At 43.1% G+C, this 24,352-nt stretch overlaps 1 protein-coding gene and 1 long non-coding RNA gene across 7 annotated transcripts in view; one reads left to right on the top strand and one right to left on the bottom strand.

The window, feature by feature from the left end:
* MYPN (myopalladin) overlaps positions 1-24,352 on the bottom strand; it is a 117,175-nt gene that overhangs the window by 47,053 nt on the left and 45,770 nt on the right. For all 6 annotated transcript variants that reach the window (XM_051823235.2, XM_051823234.2, XM_002718457.5 and 3 more), the window contains 4 exons: positions 14,230-14,405; positions 12,223-12,274; positions 8,999-9,113; positions 7,522-7,593 (listed from right to left, as the gene is read on the bottom strand). In XM_051823235.2, coding sequence (XP_051679195.1) covers positions 7,522-7,593; positions 8,999-9,113; positions 12,223-12,230 — 195 coding nt within the window. In that variant the 5' untranslated portion in view covers positions 12,231-12,274; positions 14,230-14,405. The remainder of the gene's footprint in view (positions 1-7,521; positions 7,594-8,998; positions 9,114-12,222; positions 12,275-14,229; positions 14,406-24,352) is intronic.
* On the top strand, positions 2,586-4,320 carry LOC138845371 (uncharacterized). Its single transcript, XR_011382420.1, has 2 exons — positions 2,586-2,741; positions 3,402-4,320. It is a non-coding gene; the product is annotated as an uncharacterized lncRNA (long non-coding RNA).

The raw sequence follows: 24,352 nt of genomic DNA, 5'->3' as shown, positions 1-24,352 counted from the left end.
TTTTCCACACTTCCACAACAAAAGATTCTCAAAGCCACTTTGAATTGTAAGATGTCACTGTGTTCTACACTGGACTCCACGGGAGAATGGCTGCACATGTTCATTTCCCAGCAGGTTTCTCATTCATCATGGTTTGCATGCTTAAACTCACACATCCCGTTGATTACGAAATGATCCTTTTGCAAGTGTGTGAACCTATTTTTGTTTTCCATTTTACCCAAAGACTTTAAACACAGAAAGGCTGTGAATAAACTTTCTTTATAAACTCTGTGTAAGTAACTAGTGCCACAATACTCCATTATTTACAATTTTGGGCCTGCATTTAAGAAACACTGGCTCTTGCTTCAGAGAAGGAGAAAGCTAGTTTTTGCCATTCACTTGGAATTACTTGGTGATTTTTTAAAGAGCCCTTATCTGGATTATTTATGATATTTTATGCATGGTCCTATCACATTTATAGCCTTTGTCTGGGGAGTAAGGGAGTGGGGATAACCATAGAGTTTAGCTGTTGGACTTCTACCAGGGAGCTGTGTGTGAGTTGATATTGTGACGGCCAGGGGGCACTGTAGTTCAATGTTAGTGTTTTGTTCTGTTTGCATTCCCAAATTGGTTTGTTGAAGTAATTCAGGATGGGGATTAAGATTTTGTTTGACTGAAACAACAATTAGTGGGAAGAATGGAAAGTAGGAAGCATCAATGAGTCTTGGGTCCTCCTGGCAATCTGACAAGTATGTCCTTCGCCCTGGCCTCTGAGCAAATTCTGTGCTTTAACAGCAGTTTTGGGGAGTATTGAAAACTTTGAAGGTGGTCAGATATATTCCTGGAATTCATATATTATGGTGTTTTCATTCCTTCTTGAAGCAAACCAATTAGAAACTCAAACAAACAAAAAGTATTGCCAGAAAGGATTACATAAATGAAATATGGCACGTTTATAAAGTGACTATAAGCAGAGTGGGGTCAGCCTGTGTGTTCTGGCATGGTTTGCAGTTCCTTCAGATGATCCAAGTCTCAATCAGCAAAAGTTACACGAACCTACTTGCAAAAGGACCTCCTTGCAGACTAAGTTTCTCAAAAGTTTTTATTTTATTTGTGTTGCTTACAATTTAGACCAATGCTATTGATTGTTGTTACCCCCTTGACATTGAGAACCAAGATATAAGTTCTATCTGAGAGTCCAGCCAACATACCTGAGACGCTACCATGTATGGAATGGCCCTACTAGTCATGTCTATGATATGAGTTGAGAACATATCCTCGTGTGGCATATCATCAATACTGAGGACAAGAGGAGCCCACAGTCATCTTTAGGCCACTTGGAAAGTCATCGTTAGAAGGACAATGACAGTTGTTTCTGCTGAAAACTGTGCTCTCTCACAGTCTCATGGGACTGAGATGCCTCACATGGCCACATATCAGTGTGCAAACACGTTACACACTGGGATGTAGAACGGACGACAGCGTCTCCATCACAGCAGCAGTCCTAGGCAGTCACGCACGGCACGCACGGTGTGTGCAGACTCCATCACATTCATCTCCACTTCATGAAGAGGAACAAGGAGGAGAAACAGTCCCCAGCTGGCAAAGATTAAGTTAATGTTTACCAGGAGTTATGGATCTGGACTAAAGTCACTATAACCAAAGGTCTACAACCTCCTGGAGTAAACAGTACCCAAACTGCAATTCTGGCCCGTGTGTCATCATGTCTGATGATCAGCCGGCACTCATTGCGGGGTGACCTGACAACACAGAGCCTTGAGAAGCATATCTCCTATGGCCATCTGATGTTGGATTTTTTTTTTTCTGTATTCCTCCTAGAATCACTCTGAAGCAACACAAGGATAAAAACAAGAATCCCTTCTTAGTTGAAATAAAAGTTACTTATAGAAAATAAATATCTCTGTCTTGTGCCAAGCACTATGTCAGGTGCCATAAATGTGAGATGATGAAAAGATACAACTTTTAGATCTCCACCCATAAATATAACTCAGAGAGAAAGAGCAGGTCCATTATTGGTTAAAAACTGTCAGCTACAAGGCTCCCTTTGTCATATTTGTTTTAAATCCCATTGATATTTTTGTACCTGGGAGATACTGTGAGTACACGGAGTCTTCTAAAAGGCTGGGGAAAATATATATTATGAAAAAACTACTCATAGATTTCAAAAATTTTTTGCACCCAAAGTTAAGTTATCTTTGAATTCCATCTTCCCACAAACTTTTTGAAGGTGCTTTAGGCTGCTGTTGAAGCAGAACAGTTTTTTTCTACGAATAAAGATTTGCTTCTTGATTATCTCAGGGCCTGTGCAACAGTGGAGTCAGAAAAGTCTCTGAGATTGACAGGTTGGGGAGAGGGACCCAGGGAATCTTCAGAAATCTGGACCCGGCTACTGGCCCAGTTATTTCAGGGCTTCCTGCCTCTGCTATTATATAATGGAGTGCTCTTCAAATTCTCACTTCCCCTGCCCCCTTGCACTCTTCAAATTACTGCTGAAGCAGCTGGAGCCAGGGCTGCTGCAGCCTGGAGCGGCAGCCAGGGCAGCTGCTGTTGGAGTGGGAGCAGGGACAGGAGTCAGATTCTAATTTGATCATCCACCTCCCTTCACACGCCTGAAGTGTGAGTTCTGTCCCCCTCCACCATAAACACAGTGAAAATATTTCTGATACTACCTAGAGGGTGGAGGAGAATCTCTCTCCGTCCACAGCTAAAGAGCGTTTGAAAACAAGGATACCGCCTCTGAGGTGAGCAGCCGACTTGTATACGGAATTCTGTAATCTTTCCAACTCTATCACTATTTTGCTGAAAAACTCTCCTTTTCGTGTTCACTTCTTTAAAAAATCGAAAAGCGCTTTGCCATCACCGGGGTGGGAAAAAGTCCAATAAAATTCTGCTCTTTCATCACTGCTTTAGCAAAATGGCTTCTTGCCATAATTGGCAAAGAAATGCTCCGCAGGGCAGCATAGAAAGTGAGTGGAGGGGGCTGGAGTGCCCGCAGCGCCTGAGGAAGCAAATAGCGCAGGAATAACCTGGAAAATATATGCAAATGATCTGCTGTCATTGCTCATGGCCACGTGAAACCATGGTTGGTAGCTCTGACTCAGAAATTTGCTAATGACTCTGGCAGTGCCTCTGACCTCAATCTCGCCCTCACCAACGCAAGCACACAGTTGCTGATAAGTCTCTCAGGAATCTGAGCTGCAGCCTCTCCTCCGGCCCTAGGTTTGAACAGACCTCAGTCCATTTAAGGAGGAAAAAGTGTATGTTCAGAGAGCCTAGAAAGCTTCCCCAGTTTGGGTCTGTGTGTTAAGGATCGTTTTCCCACCGTGGAGTGAAGGCTTTTAGAGATTTTTACCTAGCATGGGCTAATGATTCATTTGTTTGCTCATTTTTATCAATCAAAGGCATATGTATCTGCCAATCAAAGCACTTAACTAGAAGGAGATACTCAGAATCACCAAGCAAAAGCAGCTAGACCCATTGCTGTGATCAGCCCATGCAAATTAAAGGTAAAGAACCGGGAAGAAGCTCCTGGCTTTGGATCTGCCCAGCTCTGGACCATCTGGGGAGTGAACCAGAGGATGGAAGACCCCCCCCCCCTCTCTCTGCCTCTGCCTCTCTATAACTCTGCTTTGCAAATAATCTTTTTTAAAAAAAATCTCAGATAAATTGATTATCCCTTAGCCAAATTAAAAAAAAAAAGTTAAAGTCTAAAGTCCTATTGGATTTTTGAAACAACAAAAATGGCTTTGGTCCTATTGTTAACTTTATGGACTCCTGTCTAGGGATCAGAGATAATTTTCCAGGTGATTGGGAGAGAAAGAAAAGTAAACGGCTTTATCATAGTGATTGCTGTTGCATCAGAGGCATACTGTGAATGACACAAAGCCTGGGAGTTCCCAGGAAGGTTTGAAATTGAGTGGAGAAGCCGAGGTCGGACGCGCTCAGGGTATTCTTATGTCTTGTAAGTTTTAGTTACACCTAAGTGTCCAACTCCATTGCTTGTTTTTGCTTCCTTAATTTATGATAAAACTCGTTCTCAAGGACTTATTTTCTTTTGATGTATTAAATGGAGGATATTCTTATGTCTTATAGTTATGTCTAAGTGCTCGCAAAAGATGTTATCATTCTTGGATGCTTCTTTAAAGTTAATGAAGTTTCTAAAAAAAAAAAAAAAAGTGAAATTAACTCCAAAAAGCCTTTGTCTCAACTGTTGAGGAATAGTGTGTTTTTTCCATGCAATTTGCTGACCTCTTTACTGAGTACAGAGTTGGTCTTCTGTGTATATAGTTAATTAAAAATTGATATTATAAAAAAAATAAATCTTAGTGGAGAATGGAACTGGGAATGGGAGAAGGAGGAGGAGGGGTGGGAGGGAAGGGGGTACAATTAGAAGAATCACTATATTCCTAAAGTTGTATTTATCAAATGCATGAAGTTTGCATTCCTTAAATAAAATGTTTTTTTTTGGGGGGGGGGAAGAAATTGAGTGCAGATAAGGTCTCCTCTCTAGTGTCACCTGTCTGCTATACGGATGGTGTTGAGGGAGGGATAAGGGGAGGGGCTTTAGCTGGGACCGGTTTTAAACTATTCAGTGGATTAGCTGCCTTTGAAGAGTCAGCAGTGTCCCTACAGTGTCACGAATGACATTGTCTTGATTTCTGTGGCACTTAAGCTTAAGCTCTGTTTTACGGCTAGTTGACTTAGCACTGACACTCAGAGACATAAGAAGTAGCTCTAGTAGCTGTATTTTACACACATACATCCCACTGCAAATTCCTCACCCAAGTGTTGTGTCCTCTAGCTCCCAACATGTTGCATCTCTTAAGTCTTTGAAAACAGTCAAGTCGAAACCTCAAATGCAGCTGGCAGAAAATGAACCTGAAAACTCACTAGGCAACTTGTTTAACCTAAGGTTTGCCTAGCTGATGGGGAGATGGGTAACCATGGCTCACTCTGGATTCCACAATGGATTTTAGAAAGCCATCTTGGATGAACTGATAAGGCAAAACTTCACTGAAACAGATGTTTCTAGGGAAGCCACGGATTTAAACCTTTCTTTAAAAACTGGTATTCATTGGAGAAAATAATTTTTTGAAATTTTGCTTGAAGCCAGTGTTTCTCAACTTCAGCTCAATTTACTTTTTTAAAAGCCATTATAATCTTTATTTTGATTTAGTTTTTATTTATTTAAAAGGCAGAGTGACAGAGAGAGAGAGAAAGAAAGAAAAAGAGAAAGAGGAAGAGAGAGAGAGAAAGAGAAAGAGAGAGAGAGAAAAGGAGAAAGAATCTCCCATCTGCTGGCTCATTCCCCAAACTCCTGTAAGAGCTGAGTCTGGGTTAGGCTGAAGCCAGGAGCCTGGAACTCAATCCAGGTCTCCCACACTGGCAGGGACCCAAAGTACCTGAACCATCATCTATTGCCTCCCAGGTTGTACATTAGCAGAAAACCAGATTGGACACTGAGGTGGGACTCAATCCTGGGCACTCTGATACAGGATGTGTGTATCCCAAGCAGCAGTTTAACCTGCTGTACCCCATGCCTACCCCTCCACTGACATTTTGAGCTGGATAATTCTTTGTTGTGGGGGCTGTCATCCCCAGTCAGCAGTGGGGAGCAGTGTGGAGGTCAAGCCAGAGCCTGGGGGATAGAAGTGGGCCTGGCTTCAGAGCCCATGACACTGAAGCTTCTGCAGGGGTTAGGGACACAGATCTAGAACCACAGGGCCAGGGGGCCAGAGGAGGTAGCTGCTGGTGCCAATTAGCAATTATCCAAATTTTTCCTGCACATGGACCCCCAGATCAGGAGAGGGAAGTGTCTTGCCCAAAAGCACACAGCTAATACGTGGCAGGCACAGGTAACAATCACTCATACTCACTGTGCACACATGTTAGGTAGAGAGATTTCTATGAGGCAGCAAGCTCTATGCTTATAGCAGTCCTCTGTATAGGCATCTTTGCTTCGTACCCATTTTATGGATTGGGAAACTGGGACAGAGAAGAGTCAGTCTCTGAACTGCCCCCTGTGGTTCTGGGAGGGCATCTGCAGCCCCAGGGTGGGGTGTCCATGGAGACTCACATGGCCGCCCCCTCTTCCCTGGCCTCCAGTCCCACTCTTTCCTCCCCCAAGCAGCAGTCCAGAAGAGAAACAGCCTAAGGCTGGGGTGTGGAAAGTGCCAGGGTTTGTGGTCTTTATCCATCACTGGGAAAGCCCTCATCCTCTCGCAGCCTTGCTCCCTTCCTCTGACAGGTGCAAGGGTGGTCTCCGTAGCTCAGGGCTCAGAATTGGGGGTGGGGTGGGGACAAAATGAATCATAATTGATAACTGTCAAAGCCTATTTCTGACAGTATAGAATCTCTTTGGGCCTAAATATGCCATTTCTACAAACAATAGACTATAGACCCAGCTATGGGTTTCACCTATTTTATCTTCTTAATACCAGAAAATCCAATGTGACTCAGTATTGCATGTCTGAACTTACTGTCTTGGGCAACATATAAGCTTAGTCTTTGGAATATAAGGGAAAGAACAATGCACTGAGAAGTGGGAGAACTTGTTTCCAGGTCTGATTCTGCCACTTACCAGCCCTGTGACATCAGCTAAATCGCTGAATCTCTCTGGCCTCTCTGTTTTGTTTTGTTTTTGTTGTTGTTGTTTGTGTTTTTTTGTTTGTTTTTTGTTTTTTCCATTTGCAAGTTAAAATACCTGACTGAATTTTCCAGTTCTAAATGGAGAGATTCTCAGACTCCAGATTTAATGCCACCACAATAGTTCACACCACTGAATAGAACATGAAAGCTCTTTGTCGGGGGGTGAGGCTGTCCGTCACACCTACCAAGAGCGTTGACTCCCTCTCCTTGAGTGTCAGAGACAGGCCCTGCAATGCATGCCTCTGAAATCCAGAGAAACCTTGGGAGAATCTCATCAGCAGATATGCATGTCTGGTGTTAGTCGTGGAATGACCATCAGGACCCGTGGGCTCACCAGGGAAGACGCTTCTCATCACAAAAACTGGTAGTAGCGATCTAGAACTTGAAGTGATTGTGGATCTTCCCCCAAACCAAAACCAACTGCAGACCCCATGTTGTGCCTATTTGATGCCAAAATCCTGAGATAACTAAATCAGCATTTTTAAAGCTATACTGGGGAGGGCTGCGGCCCTTGGCCCAGTGGCTAAGATGCCCCTTGGGACATCCACATCCCATTTCAGAGTGCTTGGGTTTGAGGCCTGGCTCTGCTCTGATTCCAGCTTCCTGCTAATGCATACAAGTGGAAGACAACAAGAAATGGCTCAAGTGGTTGGGCCCCTGACACCCATGCGGGAGACCGGATTGCATTTCCAGCTTCTGGCTTTGGTCTGACCCAGCCCTGTCTGTTGCAGGCATTCAGGGAATGAACAAGCGGATGGAGATCTCTGTCTTTCTGTCTCTCCTTCTCTCTCTCTCTCTCTCTCTCTGCATTTCAAATAAAAATATATAAATAAAAATTAAAGCCATGACAGAAAGAAGTGATGCTTTGATTACCTTTGTAAACACAGGAGCTGCAATGATAGGTTTTCCATCCAGTCCTTGCAAATAGTTGGTAGGGCTCTGACACTGTTCAAAGGAAACCAACAGTTTCTCATCAGCAGAATTATTAGGTGGAGAGATAGATAGGGTAAATCGACAGAATTTTAGGTGTGCAATTAATTACAAACCAAATGATTGATGTTTACTAAATTAGTGAATCACAGATTTCAAATTCTAGACTGTACAGATTGAATTTATTTCTGGGTCACAGTGGCTGTAAAATATAGGTACCCTTCCCTACCCTGGCTTCTCACACATAGATCTGAAGGGGCCCATAAAATCACCGGGGCTGCAGAGATCACAGTTTGAAAACCAGTGGATTAGAGCTAAACCTTGGTTCCTCTGGATGACTCAATGGCTTAGATAAGTAACCTTGAATTTTTTTAAAAAAAGTTGAAAATCAATGTTTGAATCTGTTTTCATCAATAAATAATTATATGGATAACCTGTTATAAACATATCTAAATCGCATGATTTCACATGTCTTAAAGTATATGTGTCCCAAAATATTCTTACATATGCGTAGAGAATTTCTAGAACTATCTCGAGACAAAGTACTAGTAGGAAGTAACTCTGAGGAGCAGGGGCACAGGCGTAGAATCCTGACTGAAGTTTTTACTTAATATACTTCCACACTCAGGGAATGTTTTTGCACTAAGCATGCATTATAATCAATTTGGAGGGTAAGAACCTTTACTGTTTTCTGGGTAACTTCATGCTATCACTCTATCTCAGAAACTAGAATTCTTTGCAGCACCACACAACTGAATTTTATGTTAAAGAGCATTTGTCCTGGGCCAGTTCATGAGCTGGCAGTTCACTGGATATGAAAACAGCACTCTTTATAAAACTGGGATATCAGAAATTAATTTTTAAAAAGTTTCTTTTCCTGTGAAATTTACCCAAGCTGGAGGATAAGTTCCTAAAGAAAAGGGAACCACTGCTCTCATGCGCTGGAAGTATAAAATGCTTATCATGATAAAGGAGTTGCATTAGGGAAAACATGGTCGTGCTATGCACAATGGTCGTGGTCATAGTGCGTGTCCAGCACGGTTCATGAAGCTTGTGTTTCAGAAGTAGGTGTTTTGGCATGGTGGTTGAGATACCACTTGGGAAACCTGCATCCCATAGCAAAGTGCCTGGGCTCAAGCCTTAGCTCCACTTCCAGCTCCAGCTTCTTGCTCATGTGCTCCCAAAGAGGCAGCAGGTGATAGCCCAATCTCTGGGACCCACATGGGAATCCTGGATGGAGTTCTAGGCTCCTGGCCTCAGCCTAGCTCACCCATGGCTCTTGCTGGGGAGTAAACCAGTAGATGGAAGATGTCTGTCTATCTGTGTCTTTCTGCTTCTTTTCTTCTCATAGATAAAAGCTTTTTTAAAAATTGAGTTTTTTTTTTTAGAAGAAACTTATGTTTCACTTAGATTCTTGTACCTGCTGGATGGTTGACACACTGGGCTGAGCCACCAAATGCTGGCCCTGGGGCACTGCTGGAGGAATGGCTGCAGAGGTAGCGGGAGGAGATGACACTTCATTTGGCTTCTGGAATCTGAGAAATTATTAACATAGAGATTTAAGACAGAATCAACAATTAGTGTGAAAGTGCTTTCAGCAAACCTAGTAATGTCATCACTGCTTACAGTTGGATGTGTAAAATCTTCCTGTGACAGTCGTCTCCAAACAGCTACGGAGAGCTCCCACGCTGCATGCTTTGTTAGGCAAAGCTCACATGAGGTTGAATAAGGCACCATTCCTGTCCCTGGCTTAGTTGCTGTCCATGTGGACAGGGGAGAGGAGCCAGTCGGGGCGAGCCAGGGGCTAAAGCATATTAACAACTAACGGATCTGAGGCAAGCGCTGTGACAGATGTCCGTGCAGAAGGTCATTTCTGGAGGTTTGCTTTGCTGTTGTCCCCTGTGTTTTCCTTCCCCTTCTCATTTCAAATAAGAGACCCGGCTTTGCAAAGCTGCACCTCTGGGATTTCTGGTACAGCAGAGAGCAGAAACAGCCTGAAGTCAGTAAACTCTTCAAGTTTACACAAATTAAAATGAGTATTTGAAGGGCAAGAGAATCAGGAAGTCTTCTTGAGAAAGCTACGGAGGTGAGGTTATTTTAGGGTCGGTGCGGAGAAGAGAGTGATCTTTGGATCTTGCTGGAGAACATGACGAGCCCAGAGGCCATGGCAACCTGTCTGGGAAAGGGCCCTCGTCTTGCTCACTAAGTCAGGACATAAGCATGAAAGAAAGCAACATGCGCTGGACTTGGAGGGAACTTGAGATTGGCAGTCTTTCTGTGGGGGTAGATGGCCAAGGACAGAGGGCTCCCTTTGTTTGTTCTGGGTAACATTGTCTGCCTCACCTTTCTGGCCTTGGACCCAGGGAAGTAATCATTCTTAGCCTGTGGGGTTTCTGACACAGTTAAATGAGATACTCCATGTAAGGTGCTCCAAATGGTACTTGCTCCCACACTGCTCAGTACATACCCCAAGGATCTCTGTGCAATGGCGGTGGGAGGAAAGGGCCACTGCATTTCTCCCCGGCCAGACAGAATGGGTCTCAGAAGCAGAATTACATCATGAGGCCGAGCCTGTCGGCGTCTCCAAAGCTTCCTTTCCTACTTCGGATGAGAGACTGCATCTCCAGCCCTCGCTGCAGCTGGGTGTGGCAGCACGACTCCTTTCTGGTCTTGGGCCACGTGGGAGAGTGATACACGCATTTTAAGACAGAGGATATTAAAAAGAGGCTAGGCATGTCCTTTATGTCTCCCTATCTCAGACTAAGAAGTTGAGGATCACATCTTAGCATGAGATGAAGCAGAAAGCTGGAAGCAGACTGGAACCTAGTGGAACCTAGAGCTGTTTTGCAAGACAAATCTAGATTCTTATGTAAATAGGCAGCTTAAATCATAGTTCAGTCAGATTTCTGTTACACACAACCAAAGCTAAATCCTAACAATTATAAGCAGAGTTAAAGCAAATAGATAAATGGAAATTTTTGCTTAATTTTACTTGTATATCATAATTCATGCTTCTTAGTTCTGTAACACATTATGGGAACTTTGAGGAAGGTGTGACGAGTGTGCAATAGAGAGAAGCTTGTAGAACTCAAAGAGGGAGAACATTTAGGCTGGATTTTGAAGGATCAATAGGCAAAGAAGGAGACAGGGCATTCCTAGCAAAGTGAACAGCTCGAATGACAGGTGAAAATGAACCACATATTCCTGGAATGTAGTAAGCAGTGTAGACAGTCTGAAGTGGGGAATGGAGGAGGGGACAGGAAAGCTATGTTGATACTCCACTGAATAAGGCTTTGTGAGTAGGCTGTGCTAAGATTAAAAATAAGTTGATTCGTGTTTGATTTTGTTTTTATGTAAATAATAATTTTTTTTTAATTAGCAAAGTGATAGGACTAGATTGATCTTTCAGAAAATAATTGGCTGCAGTTTGGAGGCTGTGAAAAAGAGGGAGAGGCCAGAGCAGATAGGAAGATCTGTAAGGAGATCAGTGGCATAAAAGGCAGGAAAGAAAGAATTGAGCCAAGGCCAGGACAATGACAAGGAATGAAGGTAAAGGAAAATTATTTACTCTGGTGATGATTGTCCACATCCGCACAAGATCTGAGAATGAGTCATCTCTTCAAGGTAGGCACATGCCAAGGTATTTGAAGAATAAGAAGAATCTGCCCTCAAGAAGTTTACCCTCTTCAGGGAAAGACAGAATATACAGAGAGTGAACAGCTCCTCCAAATACTGCCACTGTGGCAGGTGGTCTGGAGGAATGGTTACTCTGTGTCTGGTTCCCAGCCCGTGTCTTATCTGCCTGGAAGGCATTTCCTCCCTTGCACTGGGGGTGTCTGCCTGCTGTCCTTTGAAGACCCAGCTTAGGGTCACCAACCCTGTGAGGCCTTTCCTGATCTCTTTCTTCCTCCCACCCAATGAATAGTTGTTTGTGCTAAGTCTTACATACTTTGTGTATGTCATCATAGCCTATTACTCTGTATTATTCTTGCTGTCTATATGCATTTCTTGCAATACTTGATATATACATTTCCCTTTATTAGACTGTGAGCCTCTTAAAGGCAGGAAGCATCTGATTTTTCTGGGTATCCAGTAAATCTAGAACAGCGCCTGGGGTGAGCAGGTGCTCAGTCAATGGTTGTGGAAGGTAACAAATGGATGGAAATAACTCGTTCAGTGTCTAGCAAAGTGGTTATGACTTTCCCAGATTTCTCATTTATATATACATATAAAATTATTATATGATATTAAACAGTAGTAAATAATCTAAATTATATATGCATACATACACACATATACATACATAAAACATTCAGGATCACCAGGTTTTAAGTTTTTATGAGTACTATTGTTTAGTCAGAAAATATAAATTTTTAAAGTCACTTGATTGCTTATTTTTCATTCTGTAGATATAAGTATAATGATATTTCATAGTATATACTTCATTTTTAAAATATTGGGAACATATAAATTCATCTGCTAGGGAAGACTTAAACAAGAGAAGCAGAGTCTTTTCCAAATCAACTCAATTTGTATTTCTTGAGATAATACCCTAAAGTCACCTTCTTCAAGTTTTTGTAACCAATTGCTAGCTTTCTCACAATCTGAGGATGCTAAGGCCATAAGATAGAAAACGAGAATTACCGATTCATCTCTTCTTTGTTAGGGTCCCCTTCTGAGTCAGAAGAAGAAACCCCTGGAAATATAAAAACAAGACATGAGATTTTTAAGAAGACGATTTCTTAAACCAGTCCCTAGACCTCTGAAGACCTATGGAGTCATAGACTTAGAGATGAAATCGACCCTAAGAAGTTGAAGGAACTGCTCAAGGTCATGTGACTTGGTTAATGACAGAGTTCAAATTAATCAGTCCAACTTCTCAGTGTTGTCGTAAAACACCTACTAATGCCTTCGGACTAACAGAGCAGTCTCTGCAGACCCTCGCTGGTGTTCCCAAGTCCTCCTGTTCTTGACCTACACAGATTGAATAAAAGAGGGATGACACTGGATTCCCAACATTGTAGGTGTAGGTGGATGCTCTTCCGTCCTGTCCTAATATTAATAAGTGATACCATATCTTGGGAGTGGGGGTGTTTGAAGTCCTGTTGTCACAAAGGAAAAAAACCAGCAATCCAATCTCAGCACTGTTAGTAGAGCCTTGACTCCGGATTTACTTCTCAAGATAGCAAATTCCAGGAAGAAATAATAGAGCTAAATCTGGAAGTATTTTTTGCACTCCAAAAATTTGAGGATAAAAACATACAACACATTGCTACTCTTGCATTTATTCAATAAATATTTAACACATTCACACTATGTACTTGGCATTATGTATGATATTAGAGACAAATATAAAGAATAAGATAATCCTGGTTTTACAAGCTGGCTGGTAAATGAGCACTTGTACCATAAGAATAGCATGTAAGTGTTAAAACCCAAGGCATATCTAAGGTGTTTTAGGTGAAAAAAAAAAAGTGCTAATGAATAGTCCCAGAAAAGTTCAGAGGATAATTAAAACATGGACAAAATGGTAGACAGATGTATAAGAAACATAAGTTGATTTCTTCTCTAAAATCAATCTTGTAAGTTTGGTGCAGTAAGTGCCTTTCCAATGCGCCCAACTGTCTCTATTCTCTTAACCTAACTCTGCAGTTTATTCTCCATCAGTAGCAAGAATGACTCTGTTAAAAGCTAAGTCAGAGGCCAGCGCTGTGGTGTAGCAGGTAAAGCTGCTGCCTGCAGCTACCCGCATCCCATACAGGCGCCAGTTTGAGTCCCTACTGCTCCACTTCTGATCCAGCTCCCTGCTAATGTGCCTGGGAAAGCAGCAGAAGATGGTCCAAATACTTGGGGAGTGAACCAGTGGATCCAAGACCTCTCTCTCATTGCCTCTGCCTTGCCCTCTCTGTAACTCTAACTTTCAAATAAATAAATAAATAAATAAATCTTTAGGGAAAAAAAAAGCTCAGTCAGATGATGTAATGCCTATGCTCAGAACCCACCAGTACTTTCCGTTTCCGTGAGAAGAGGGAAAAGTTTTCCAGTGACCTACAAGGACTTAGATGATCTGTTCACCTGCCTCTTCCCCATCTACATCCCTCTCAAACGTCACACCTCATCTCTTGATAGTTTCGTCCTTGCTTGGTCCATTCTGGCCACACTGGCTCATCTCTGTGCCTTAAGACGAGCATTCTCTCTGCTCAAGGCCACGGAATCTGATGGTTTCTCTGCCCAGAGTGCTTTTCTCTTGAATCTCCTTGTTGGCTCGCTCCCTCACTTCAACCTGGTCTTCATTTAAATGTCACCTGGTTAATGAGGTCTTCCCTGGTCACTCTAAAAGTACAGCTAACACACACATATGCACACACATACAGAAGGAAGGCACTACACATCCTTGTCTCTTGCTTCCTCTTTCTTCCGTAGTGTTTATCTACACCTGTCGTGTATTTATCTTACTTATTTTTGGTCTCTCCTACAAAGTAAATTCATCAGTACATAAACCTAGGGATTCATCATTTCATCTACTCGGTTCATTGCTATAACCCCACTGCCTGGGAGAATGTATGGTAGAGGAAGCCCTCAGTAGATGTCATGTATTATAACCACATGTCTTACTAGTAAGGGTTATGTTCCCAGAGTATTTTGCTTTACCTTCTATATAAATCTCAGCAGAAGTTGAATCTGTCCCATAGATGTTAGAAGCAAAGCAGGAGTAGCGTCCTGTGTCCTCTTCAAAGGCTTCAGCAATGGTCAGCGAGTGCAGATTTCCTGCCTGGACAATCTGAATATCTGGGGAATTCTCGAGTTCCTTGCCTTCACAGTACCACCTTCAAGGAAGGAGATAGAGCCATTTATCACAACTAAAATATGAGGCTTATAGTAGGTGGCTCCAGATGGTTCCTAAGAAGAAAACTGTGACAAAACTCAGTTTACAATTAGAACATTAAATAATCCATCGTTCTGGCATTACCTGATCGTAACAAGAAGAGTTTATAGTATTCAAACCCCATTGACAGCCTATCAGGGAAATAGAGATGGTTCCTCTTGAGAATGATAGGACTAGGGGAGGGTACAGTGGCACCGTGGCACCGTGGGTTAAGCCACTGCCTGGGACTCCTGCATCGCATATCGGAAGGCCTGGGATCAAATTCTGCTTCTGCTTCCCTTCTAGTTTCCTGTTAATGCACTGGGAGGCAGTAGAGGATGGCTCAAGTACTTGGCTCCTTGCAACCCTTGTGGGAGACCCAGGTGGAGTTCCTGGCTCCTGGCTGTAGCCTAGTCCAGCCCCAGCTGTTGCAGGCTTTTGGGGAGTGAACCAGTGGATGAAAGATCGCTCTCTGTGCCTCTTTGTGTGTCTTTATTGCTCTGCCTTTCGAATAATAATAATAATAATAATGGAGCAGGAGATGGGAGGGTTGCGGGTGGGAGGGAAATTATGGGGGGTGGGGAAGCCACTGTAATCCATAAGCTGTACTTTGGAAATTTATATTCATTAAATAAAAGTTAAAAAAAAAAGACATTGAAAAAAATAATAAATGACACAACTGAATATAGAGGAGATGGATGAGAAAGCAAGTACAGGGGCCGGTGCTGTGGCACAGTGGGTTAATGCCCTGGCCTGAAGTACCAGCATCCCATGTGGGCGCCAGTTCTAGTCCCGGCTGCTCCACTTCCAAACCAGCTCTCTGCTATGTCCTGGGAAAGCAGTAGAAGATGGCTCAAGTCCTTGGACCCCTGCACCCATATGGAAGACCCTGAAGAAGCTCCTGGATCCTGGCTTCGGATCAGCACAGCTCTGGCCATTGCAGCCAATTGGGGAGTGAACCCGCAGATGGAAGACCTCTCTCTCTCTCTCTCTCTCCACTTCTCCTCTCTCTGTGTAACACTACTTTCAAATAAATAAATAAACCTTAAAAAAAAAAAAAAAGAAAGCAAGTACAATAACCATGAAAAGCAAGGTCTGTGATGTGGAATTTAGCTTCTATTTTTTGTTTTGTTTTGACAGGCAGAGTGGACAGTGAGAGAGAGAGAGACAGAGAGAAAGGTCTTCCTTTGCCGTTGATTCACCCTCCAATGGCCGCTGCGGCCGGTGCACTGCGCTGATCCTTTGGCAGGAGCCAGGTGCTTCTTCTGGTCTCCCATGGGGTGCAGGGCCCAAGTACTTGGGCCATCCTCCACTGTGCTCCCTGGCCACAGCAGAGAGCTGGCCTGGAAGAGGGGCAACCTGGACAGAATCCGGTGCCCCAACCAGGACTAGAACCCGGTGTGCCGGCGCTGCAAGGTGGAGGATTAGCCTAGTGAGCTGCGGCGCCGGTCAAATTTAGCTTCTATTAAAATAACTTCCAGCTCTCTATGGTATTCATTAAATGAGGGCTACACTGGCTGACTTAGAATCTAACAGGTAATCAAAGTTTGTGAAGTTGAATTTACTCTCTCCCTCTGCATTTTGTCTAACAAAATTAAAGTTAATTTTTTTCTGTTACTTGAGTCATCAGAGTAAGGAGAATGGGCCACATCCTCCCAGAAGTGGCCCAATCCCAGCAAATAACCTAAATAAAGTATGTTCCTATAGGGTATGGCATTTTATTTTTTTTATTTTTTAAAGATTTGTTTATTTACTTGGAAGTCAGAGTTACACAGAGAAAGAAGGAGAGAAAAAGAGAGAGAGAGAGAGAGAGAGAGAGAGAAAGTGTTCCATCCACTGGTTCACTGGTTCACTCCCCAGATGGCCGCAATGGCTGGAGCTGCGCCAATCTATAACCAGGAGCCAGGAGCTGCTTCTGTGTCTCCCACGCGGGTGCAGGGGCCCAAGGACTTGGACCATCTTCTACTGCTTTCCCAGGCCATAGCAGAGAGCCGGATAGGAGGTGCAGTAGCCGGGATGAGAACCGGCGCCCATATGGTATGCCGGCACTCCAGGCGGTGGTTTTACCCACTACACCACAGTGCTGGCCCCTATGGCATTTAATTTTAATGCTTTACATTTTAAGTCAGAAATGTTTACTATAGCACAGTTTTTTAGACCAAAGGTTTGCATAAAGTATATATAAATGTATATAATGTTTAAAAACATGCAGGTATATAAGAGAAATGGACATTAATGTTAAATGGAAATTTTTGCATAAATGATTGACATTAAGTCTAGAAGTTTAGCCAGTCTCATACATAGCTAACAGTAGTGTAAAATAACCCCTATGAAAAGTAACTTTCATAGGTACGAATGTGTTTATCTCTGAACCCAACAATCCCACCTGTGGGAGTCTGTTGTACATATACACCTGCACATACATAAAATGACAATATACTACATTTGTCATTGGCCATTCATTGAAGTAGTAAAAGATGGGACACAATTCAGGTGTCTCTCATTGGGAGACTGATGCAAACAAGCATGGTATGGCCACATAGTTGAACATTATTCAGCTGTAAAAAGAGACTGAGAAAGATAATTATACACTTATGGAAATAACACAAGATATATATTTAAAATTTAACAGGAAGGTAAAACAAATAGTGCATATAAGGTAGTAGCTCTCTGGAAGAAATGGGGTATTACAGGTTCAGTTACATCCCTCAAGAAGATAAGTTGAAATCATCGCCCCAGTTCTTATGAATATTGCTTTATTCAGAAACAATCTTTGCAAATATAATCACATTAAAATGAGAACCTTAGGGTGGGCTCTAATCCAAAAAGTACTGAGTCCTTTTGGAAAGAGAGACTCACAGAGAGAAGGCCGTGTGCCACCACAGACAGAGACTGGGGGAATGCAGCTGTGGCCAAGGTACAGCGAGGAGGGGCAGCCCCAGCCAGAAGTTAAAAGAGGCGAGAAGATTCCACCCAGGGACTCAGGTTGAGCATGGCCCTGGAGACACTTTAATTATAGACTTCCAGCTTCTAGAACTGTGAGACAATACACTTCTGTTGTTTTAAGCCAGCCATCTGTGGTAACTTATTACAGCAGTGCTAGGAAACAGATAGGGGGGACAAAAAGTAAGATACATTCAGATAGATGAGCAGACAGCAGCAAACTGTCTCAGTCGACCTCCTTTATGTCGTATTCACTTTTGGAAGCAACAATTATTAATCAACACAATAAAAATGCATTAACTGGGAAGGTATCACAAGTATTCGATCTCAGAAATCAAGGAGTCCTGACAGTTGCTAATCTTTACTGTAATTTCAGATCTAACTGCTCAGTGCTTTAATGAGCCCCTCCTACCATCTCTGAAGCAAGAGTCTAAAGCACATTTTAGTAAACCCACTTATTCAACTACTTGCAACAGTCAAGTGCTCTCTGCTGTTTCCCAGATTTGTCATGGTCACCCCCACAATTCATGTCTCTGCTTGTGCTTTCTGAGAGTCACTTCCTCTTTCAGTGACTGCAGATATAACTCATCTACCGAAATCTGGTTCAAATGTCACTTCCTACACAGAGCTACGTTTCACCACCAATTCTCAGGGATTGTTACATTTTCTAATTTCATTTAAAAAAAAAAAACACCCTGTACTATGTGATGCACAACTTGATTATATACTATCTTCTATCATTCTCTGCTTTGAAAGTTTGTCTCACCAATCTTACTAGATTATCCATTCTTTGGAGGTAGGGAGAGCACCTTTATAAGCTTTGGCAGTGTCCACAGCATCTAGCACAATTTTCTTTTTCTTTTTTTAAAAGATTTAATTATTTAAAAGGCAGAGTTACAGAGAAGGGGGCAGGAAGAGAGAGAGAGAGAGAGAGAGAGAGAGAGAGAATATCTTCCAACTGCTTGTTCACTCTCCAAATGGCTGCAACAGTCAGGCTGAAGCCGGGAGCCAGGAGCTTCATCCAGGTCTCCCACATGTGTGCAGGGGCCATCTGCTGCTGCTTTCTCAGGCACTTTAGCAGGGAGTTGGATTAGAAGTAGAGGAGCCGGGACTCAAACTGCTGCCCAGCAGGGGTACTGGCACTGCAGGCAGTGACTTAACTCATTAGGCCACAGTACTGGCCCTGCAATTTTCTATGGATACATTCTCTGTCAATCTTATCTCCTCGCATAGTTTCAGTCGCCTCTGTTTGGGACAGCATCCTAATTTGCCTTTCCAACCTTGACTTATGGACTCCATCTCCCACCCCTCTTCCCTCCATTGCATCCATCCACAATGTTCTGCTTTCTATTCTGTGAACACCTTAAGCTGATCCTCACTTTGGGATTTTTGTGCTTCCTTAGAACCTCTTCCCCCAGAGGTTACAAAGAGAAGTCTCAGCTTCGATGTTAGCTCCTCGAAGAGACATTCTCTCACCTCCTTCCTAATGCAACCACTTACCTTGGGTGGTTCTATTGCATTGTTACTTTCATAGCACTTATCCTTCCAGAAGTTATCTGTTTGTTCACATGGTTGTTGTTTGCTCCCCTTACTACATGCTAAAGTCCATGAAAGGACCCTATTGGCTGTAACTCAGCACCTACTACAGTGCCTTGGTACCTGGTAGGCACTCAGAAAACACGTGTTTGATGGACTTGTTCGAAGACCAAATAATGATAAAAAAATTCACATTTTATAAATATGGGAGACCCGGATGGAGCTCCTGGCTTCTGGTTTTGGCCTGGCCCAGACCCTGGCTATTGTAGCCATCTGGGGAGTGAACCAGTGGATGGTTCTCTCTTGCTCTCTCTCTCTCTCTCTCTAACTCTTTCAAATAAAAGCAAGCAAATCTTTAAAAAATATACAGGAAAAATACTGCTTCTGTACTAAACATATACATCTTTTTTTGTCATTATTCCCCAAACAGCACAGTATCACTATTTATGTAGTATTCACACTGTATCAGGCATTGTAAATAACTTAGAGATGATTTAAAATATATGGGAGGAACTGGGCATTAGCCTAGGGTTAAGAGGCCTATAAGGATGCCTGCATCTCTTATCAGAGTACTTGTTTTTTTTTTTTTCCCCCCCTAGGATTTATTTGTTTATTTGAAATACAGAGTTAGAGAGGCACAGGCAGAGAAAGAGAAAGAGAGAGAGAGGTCTTCCATCTGCTGGTTCACTCCCCAAATGGCTACAGTGGTTGGAGAAGCACCGATCTTAAGCCAGGAGCCAGGAGTTTCTTCCGGGTCTCTCACGTGGGTGCAGGGGCCCAAGGACTTGAGCCATCTTCTACTGCTTTCCCAGGCCATAGCAGAGAGCTGGATCAGAAGTGGAACAGCTGGGACTTGTATCGGCATCCATATGGGATGCCAGCACTGCAGGTGACAGCTTTACCTGCTCCATCACAGTACCTAGGTTTAGTACCTGTCTCCATGTCCTGACTCTGCCAGCTTCTTGCCAGTGCAGACCCAGGAAGGCAGTGGTGATAGCTCAAGTTATTGGGTTGCTACCACCCAAATAGGAGAACTGGATGGAGTTTCCAGCTTCAGCCTCGGTTCAGCCCCAGCTGTTGTAGGCATTTGGGGAGTGAACTAGCAGATAGGGGTGCAGTCTGTTTGTTTATTTTTCTCTATCTTTATCTCTGCCTCTCATTTTAAAAATTAAAAAAGCACAGGGAGGATGGGTGCAGGTTATGTGCAAATACTGTAACATTTTATATAAGGGACTTCAGCATCTGTGGATGTTGTATCCATGGGGGACCCTGGAATCAATCTCCTGCTGAGACTGAGAGGGGACTGTAAATCAAGGAAATACTTATTTTACCTACTAGGCTTGGTCATGAATAGTATTTACGTAATAACAAGCAGGTAAACATTAAATAGTTTTAACAACAATAGTGTGATATGATTACATTGAGGCAATGAAAAAAGGAATTAGTAGAGGCTGGTTCAGTGTAGGATGCTAAACGACCATCTCACAGAACAGGAAGTCACTAGCTAACAGTAGCCATAGCAAGCAATAGCAGTATAAGCATATTACAGTGGTGTCAAAGTGTACTTTGCATTCTGTGGAGACAAAGCTACATTCGTATAATGCTCAGATTATTTGCCCTTTCACTGTGTTGACATTTACACTGATGGTGCAGAAGCCACAGTGGGTAAAACTGCTGGTGCTTTAGCAACACAAACGAAAGCTCTGTCTCCAGACTGATGAGTAGTCATTGTGCTCCCCATCACACTGCAATAGGAAGAAAGAATCCAGTTCCACTGAAAAATGTCCTGATGAAGCAGTAAAAATCAGGACTTTTATCAAACCTCAACTTTGAGTCCATGTCTGTCTTTTTAATAATCTGGGTGGTGAAATAGGAGTAGCATGAAGCATTTCTGCTGCTTACGGATAAGGGCTTGTGTGACTGTTTGGGTTGAAGGCTGAACTAGCTGCTAAATGTATGAAACATTTTACCTTGGGAAAATGACTTACAGACAAATTATGGTTATTTAGATGTGGATATTCAGCCAACATTTTGTCAAAAATGAAGGAAATAAACCTGTCACTTCAGGTAAAAATGACTAATAGCATTTGTTGCCAATGAAAAAATTTGAGCTTTCATGAAAAAAATTAGAAAAATTTATTCCTCACAGGGAGTTTTGGGTTTCCCAATACTGAAAAACATTTTAGGAAATCCAGTGATATGAAGAAATGTGATTTTTTGATATTACATAGTAAAATAGGTTGCCTTTTGGAAGATCTGCATTACTCATTAAGAGAAAAAAAAAAGACTGGGGCCAGTGCTATGGCATAATAGATTATGCCTCTGCATTCCATATGGGCGGTAGTTCGAGTCCCAGCTGCTCCACTTCCAATCCAGCTCCCTGCTAATGGCCTGGGAAAGCAGTGGAAGATGGCCTCAGGGCTTGGGTCCCTGCACCAGTGTGGGAGACCCAGAAGAAGCTCCTGGTTCCTGGCTTCACTTGGGCCCAGCTCTGGCTATTGTAGCCATTTGGGGAGTGAACTAGCAGATGAAAAACCTCTGTCTCTGTTTCTCCCTCTGTCACTCTGCCTCTCAAATCTTTTTTTTAATAAATATTTATTTGTGTATTTGACAGGCAGAGTGACAGAGAGAGAGAGAAGGAGACACAGACAGAGGATTTTATCTGCTGATTCACTCCCCAAATGGTCACAATAGCTGGGGCTGGTCCGGGGCAAGTCAAGAGCCTAGAGCTCCATCCAGGTCTCCCCCGAGGGTGCAAGGGCCCAAGCATTTGGTCATCATGTTGCTTTCCCAGGCACACTAGCAGGGAGCTGGATATGAATGAAGCAGAGCAGCAGGATCTCTGATGAACGCTCCAGTATGCGATGCCAGTGTCGTGGAGTGGGGCACTTAACGCTTAACCTGCTGCACCACAATACTGGCCCCTGAATGACTGTTTTTTTCAAAATAACTAATACATAATGTTATCCATCCAAAATTCAAGACAGATCAATGGGTTTTAGCATAGGGGACTATGCAAGTTCATTGGTATGGTTTCAGATTTCACATTGTTACTAACCTATTAAAAAAAAAAAACTGCTAGCTAGCCACCATACTCTGAAAAACTTTTAAAACACTCCTCTGTTTCTGACTACATATGTTTGTAAGAATGGATTTATTTTATTCACTTCTACCCAAACAACATAGATTAACAAACTGAACACAGAAGCAAATATGAGAATCTGGCTGTTTTCTGTTGATCTAGAAACCAAAGAGATTTGCAAAAATGTCAAACAATGCTACTATTCTCATAAAACTGTCACAAAATATCTTATGCTAGCATGTTTATTATTTTTCAGAATGAATAAGTATTTAAAACAATTCTTAGTTTTAATTACTAATATGATAAATCATTACATCTCACATAAATACAACCTCCCTGGGGCCTTGGTGATTTTTAAGGGGCTGTAAAGGGATCTGGGAACAAAATATTTGAGAACCAGTGGCTTATTATTTGGGATTCTAGAGGGAAATAAAAGGAAACTGAAAAAAAAAAAAAAGAAAACAGAGTTGCAAGTAGTTCTAAGTCGTCTATTCTTCAATAATATTTGGAGGGCTGGTGTTTCAGTGCCGTAGGTTAAATGGCTGTTTGCAACAGCAGCGTTCTTTATGGTAACGCTGGTTTGAGACCTGCTTGCTCTGCTTCCTATTCAGCTCCACGCTAATGCACCTGACAAAGGCAGCAGAGGAAGACCCAAGTGCTTGGGCCCCTGCAATACATGTGGGAGACCTGAATGGAGTTCCAGGCTTCTGGCTTTGGCCTAGTCCAACTCTGGCTGTTGTGGCCATTTAGGGAGTGAACCAGTGGATGGAGATTCTCTCTGTCTCTCTCTCTTTCCTCCCCTGGCCTCTGCCCTTCAAATAAGTCCTCTTCTTCTTCTTCTTTTTTGAAGATTTATTTATCAGGGTCAACACTGTGGCACAGAGGGTTGGGCCTCCACTTGTGGTGCTGGCTTCCCATGTGGGCAGCAGTTCGAGTCCTGGCTGTTCTACCTTGGTCCAGCTCTCTGCTGGTGCACCCGGGAAGGCAGTGGAAGATGACCCAGTTTCTTGGGCTCTGCACCCACATGGGAGACCAGGAGGAAGCACCTGGCTCCTGGCTTAAGCCTGGCCTGGCCCTGGACATTGCATCCATTTGGGGGATTGACAAGTGAATGGAGATTCTCTCTCTCTGTCTCTCTCTCTCTCTGTGTGTCTCTCTCTTGGTCTCTCTCTCTCTTTTTCTCTATATCTCTGCCTTTCAAGTTAAATAAATCTTTAAAAAATTATTTAAAAGCATTTATTTATTTGAAAGAATTAAAGACAGACAGAGACAGAAAGAGAGAGCAAGAGGTCTTCCATCTCCTGATTCTCTCTCCAAAAGTCCTCAATGGCCAGCACCTAGCCAGGTTGAAGACAGGAGCCAGGACCTTCCTCTAGATCTCCCATGTGGGTGCAGGGGCCCAAAGACCTGGACAATCTTCTGCTGCTCTTCCCAAGCCATTAGCAGGGATCTGGATTGGAAGTGGAGCATCTGGGACTTGAACCGGAGCCCATATAGGATGCTGGGGTCAAATGCAGCAGCTTTACTTTCTACGCCACAATGCCATAAATAAATCTTTAATTTTTTTTTCTTTTTTAAGCAATAGAACTCTGTTGATTTGATAAATTTAAATAGTCATTTCAAAACAAATAAGTACTTTCTCTAATAAACATAGAGTTATCTCAGTCTTTTAGATAGAACTTCTTGGGGCTGGCACTGTGGCATAGCAGATGAAGCCTCTGCCTGCAGTGCTGGCATCCCCTATGGGCACCGGTTCGAGTCCAGCTGCTCCACTTCCTATCCAGTCTCTCTGTAACTCAGCCTTTAAAATGAATAAATATGTCTTTAAAAAAAAGAAAAAAGAAAAGAAAAAAGGATTTTTCATCCTGACCCAAATTAGAGTGGAAACATCTATGAACAATCCAGTGACCAGAAGGAGGTGAGTGGCGTGACTGCAACGCCCAAACTGTCTGTCAGAAGTGTTTCTGCCCTTTCTTGGATTGCCAGGATGGGTTCAACTAGGCCCCCAAAATCGACCAGTCACAGTCACCCTGGCTTTAACACCGTGCCCCACTGAGAAGTAACACACGGGTCAGGCAGGCTTCCAAAAAGGCACTACCGGCACTCTGAAGACGTGTAGGGGTGCAGAGGAAACGTGCTCTTCCTCAAACAGCTCCCACATTCTAATGCTTTCACAGACACGCCCTGACCAGCGCAGGTCTGCAGAACACCAGATCATCAGGACACTTCCAGAAGGGCAGCGGGAGCCAGATGAGGTTACGGGCTCAGCAGAAATGAGCCAATGACATGGGGGCATGGGGCAGGTCCCACCCACCTTGGATCACCACAGCAGCCAGCCAGATCTGCTA

The sequence above is a fragment of the Oryctolagus cuniculus genome, chromosome 15, assembly GCF_964237555.1.
Source record: "Oryctolagus cuniculus chromosome 15, mOryCun1.1, whole genome shotgun sequence".
In the NCBI taxonomy this organism is placed as follows: domain Eukaryota; kingdom Metazoa; phylum Chordata; class Mammalia; order Lagomorpha; family Leporidae; genus Oryctolagus; species Oryctolagus cuniculus.
This window is presented reverse-complemented; position numbering and strand designations above follow the sequence as displayed.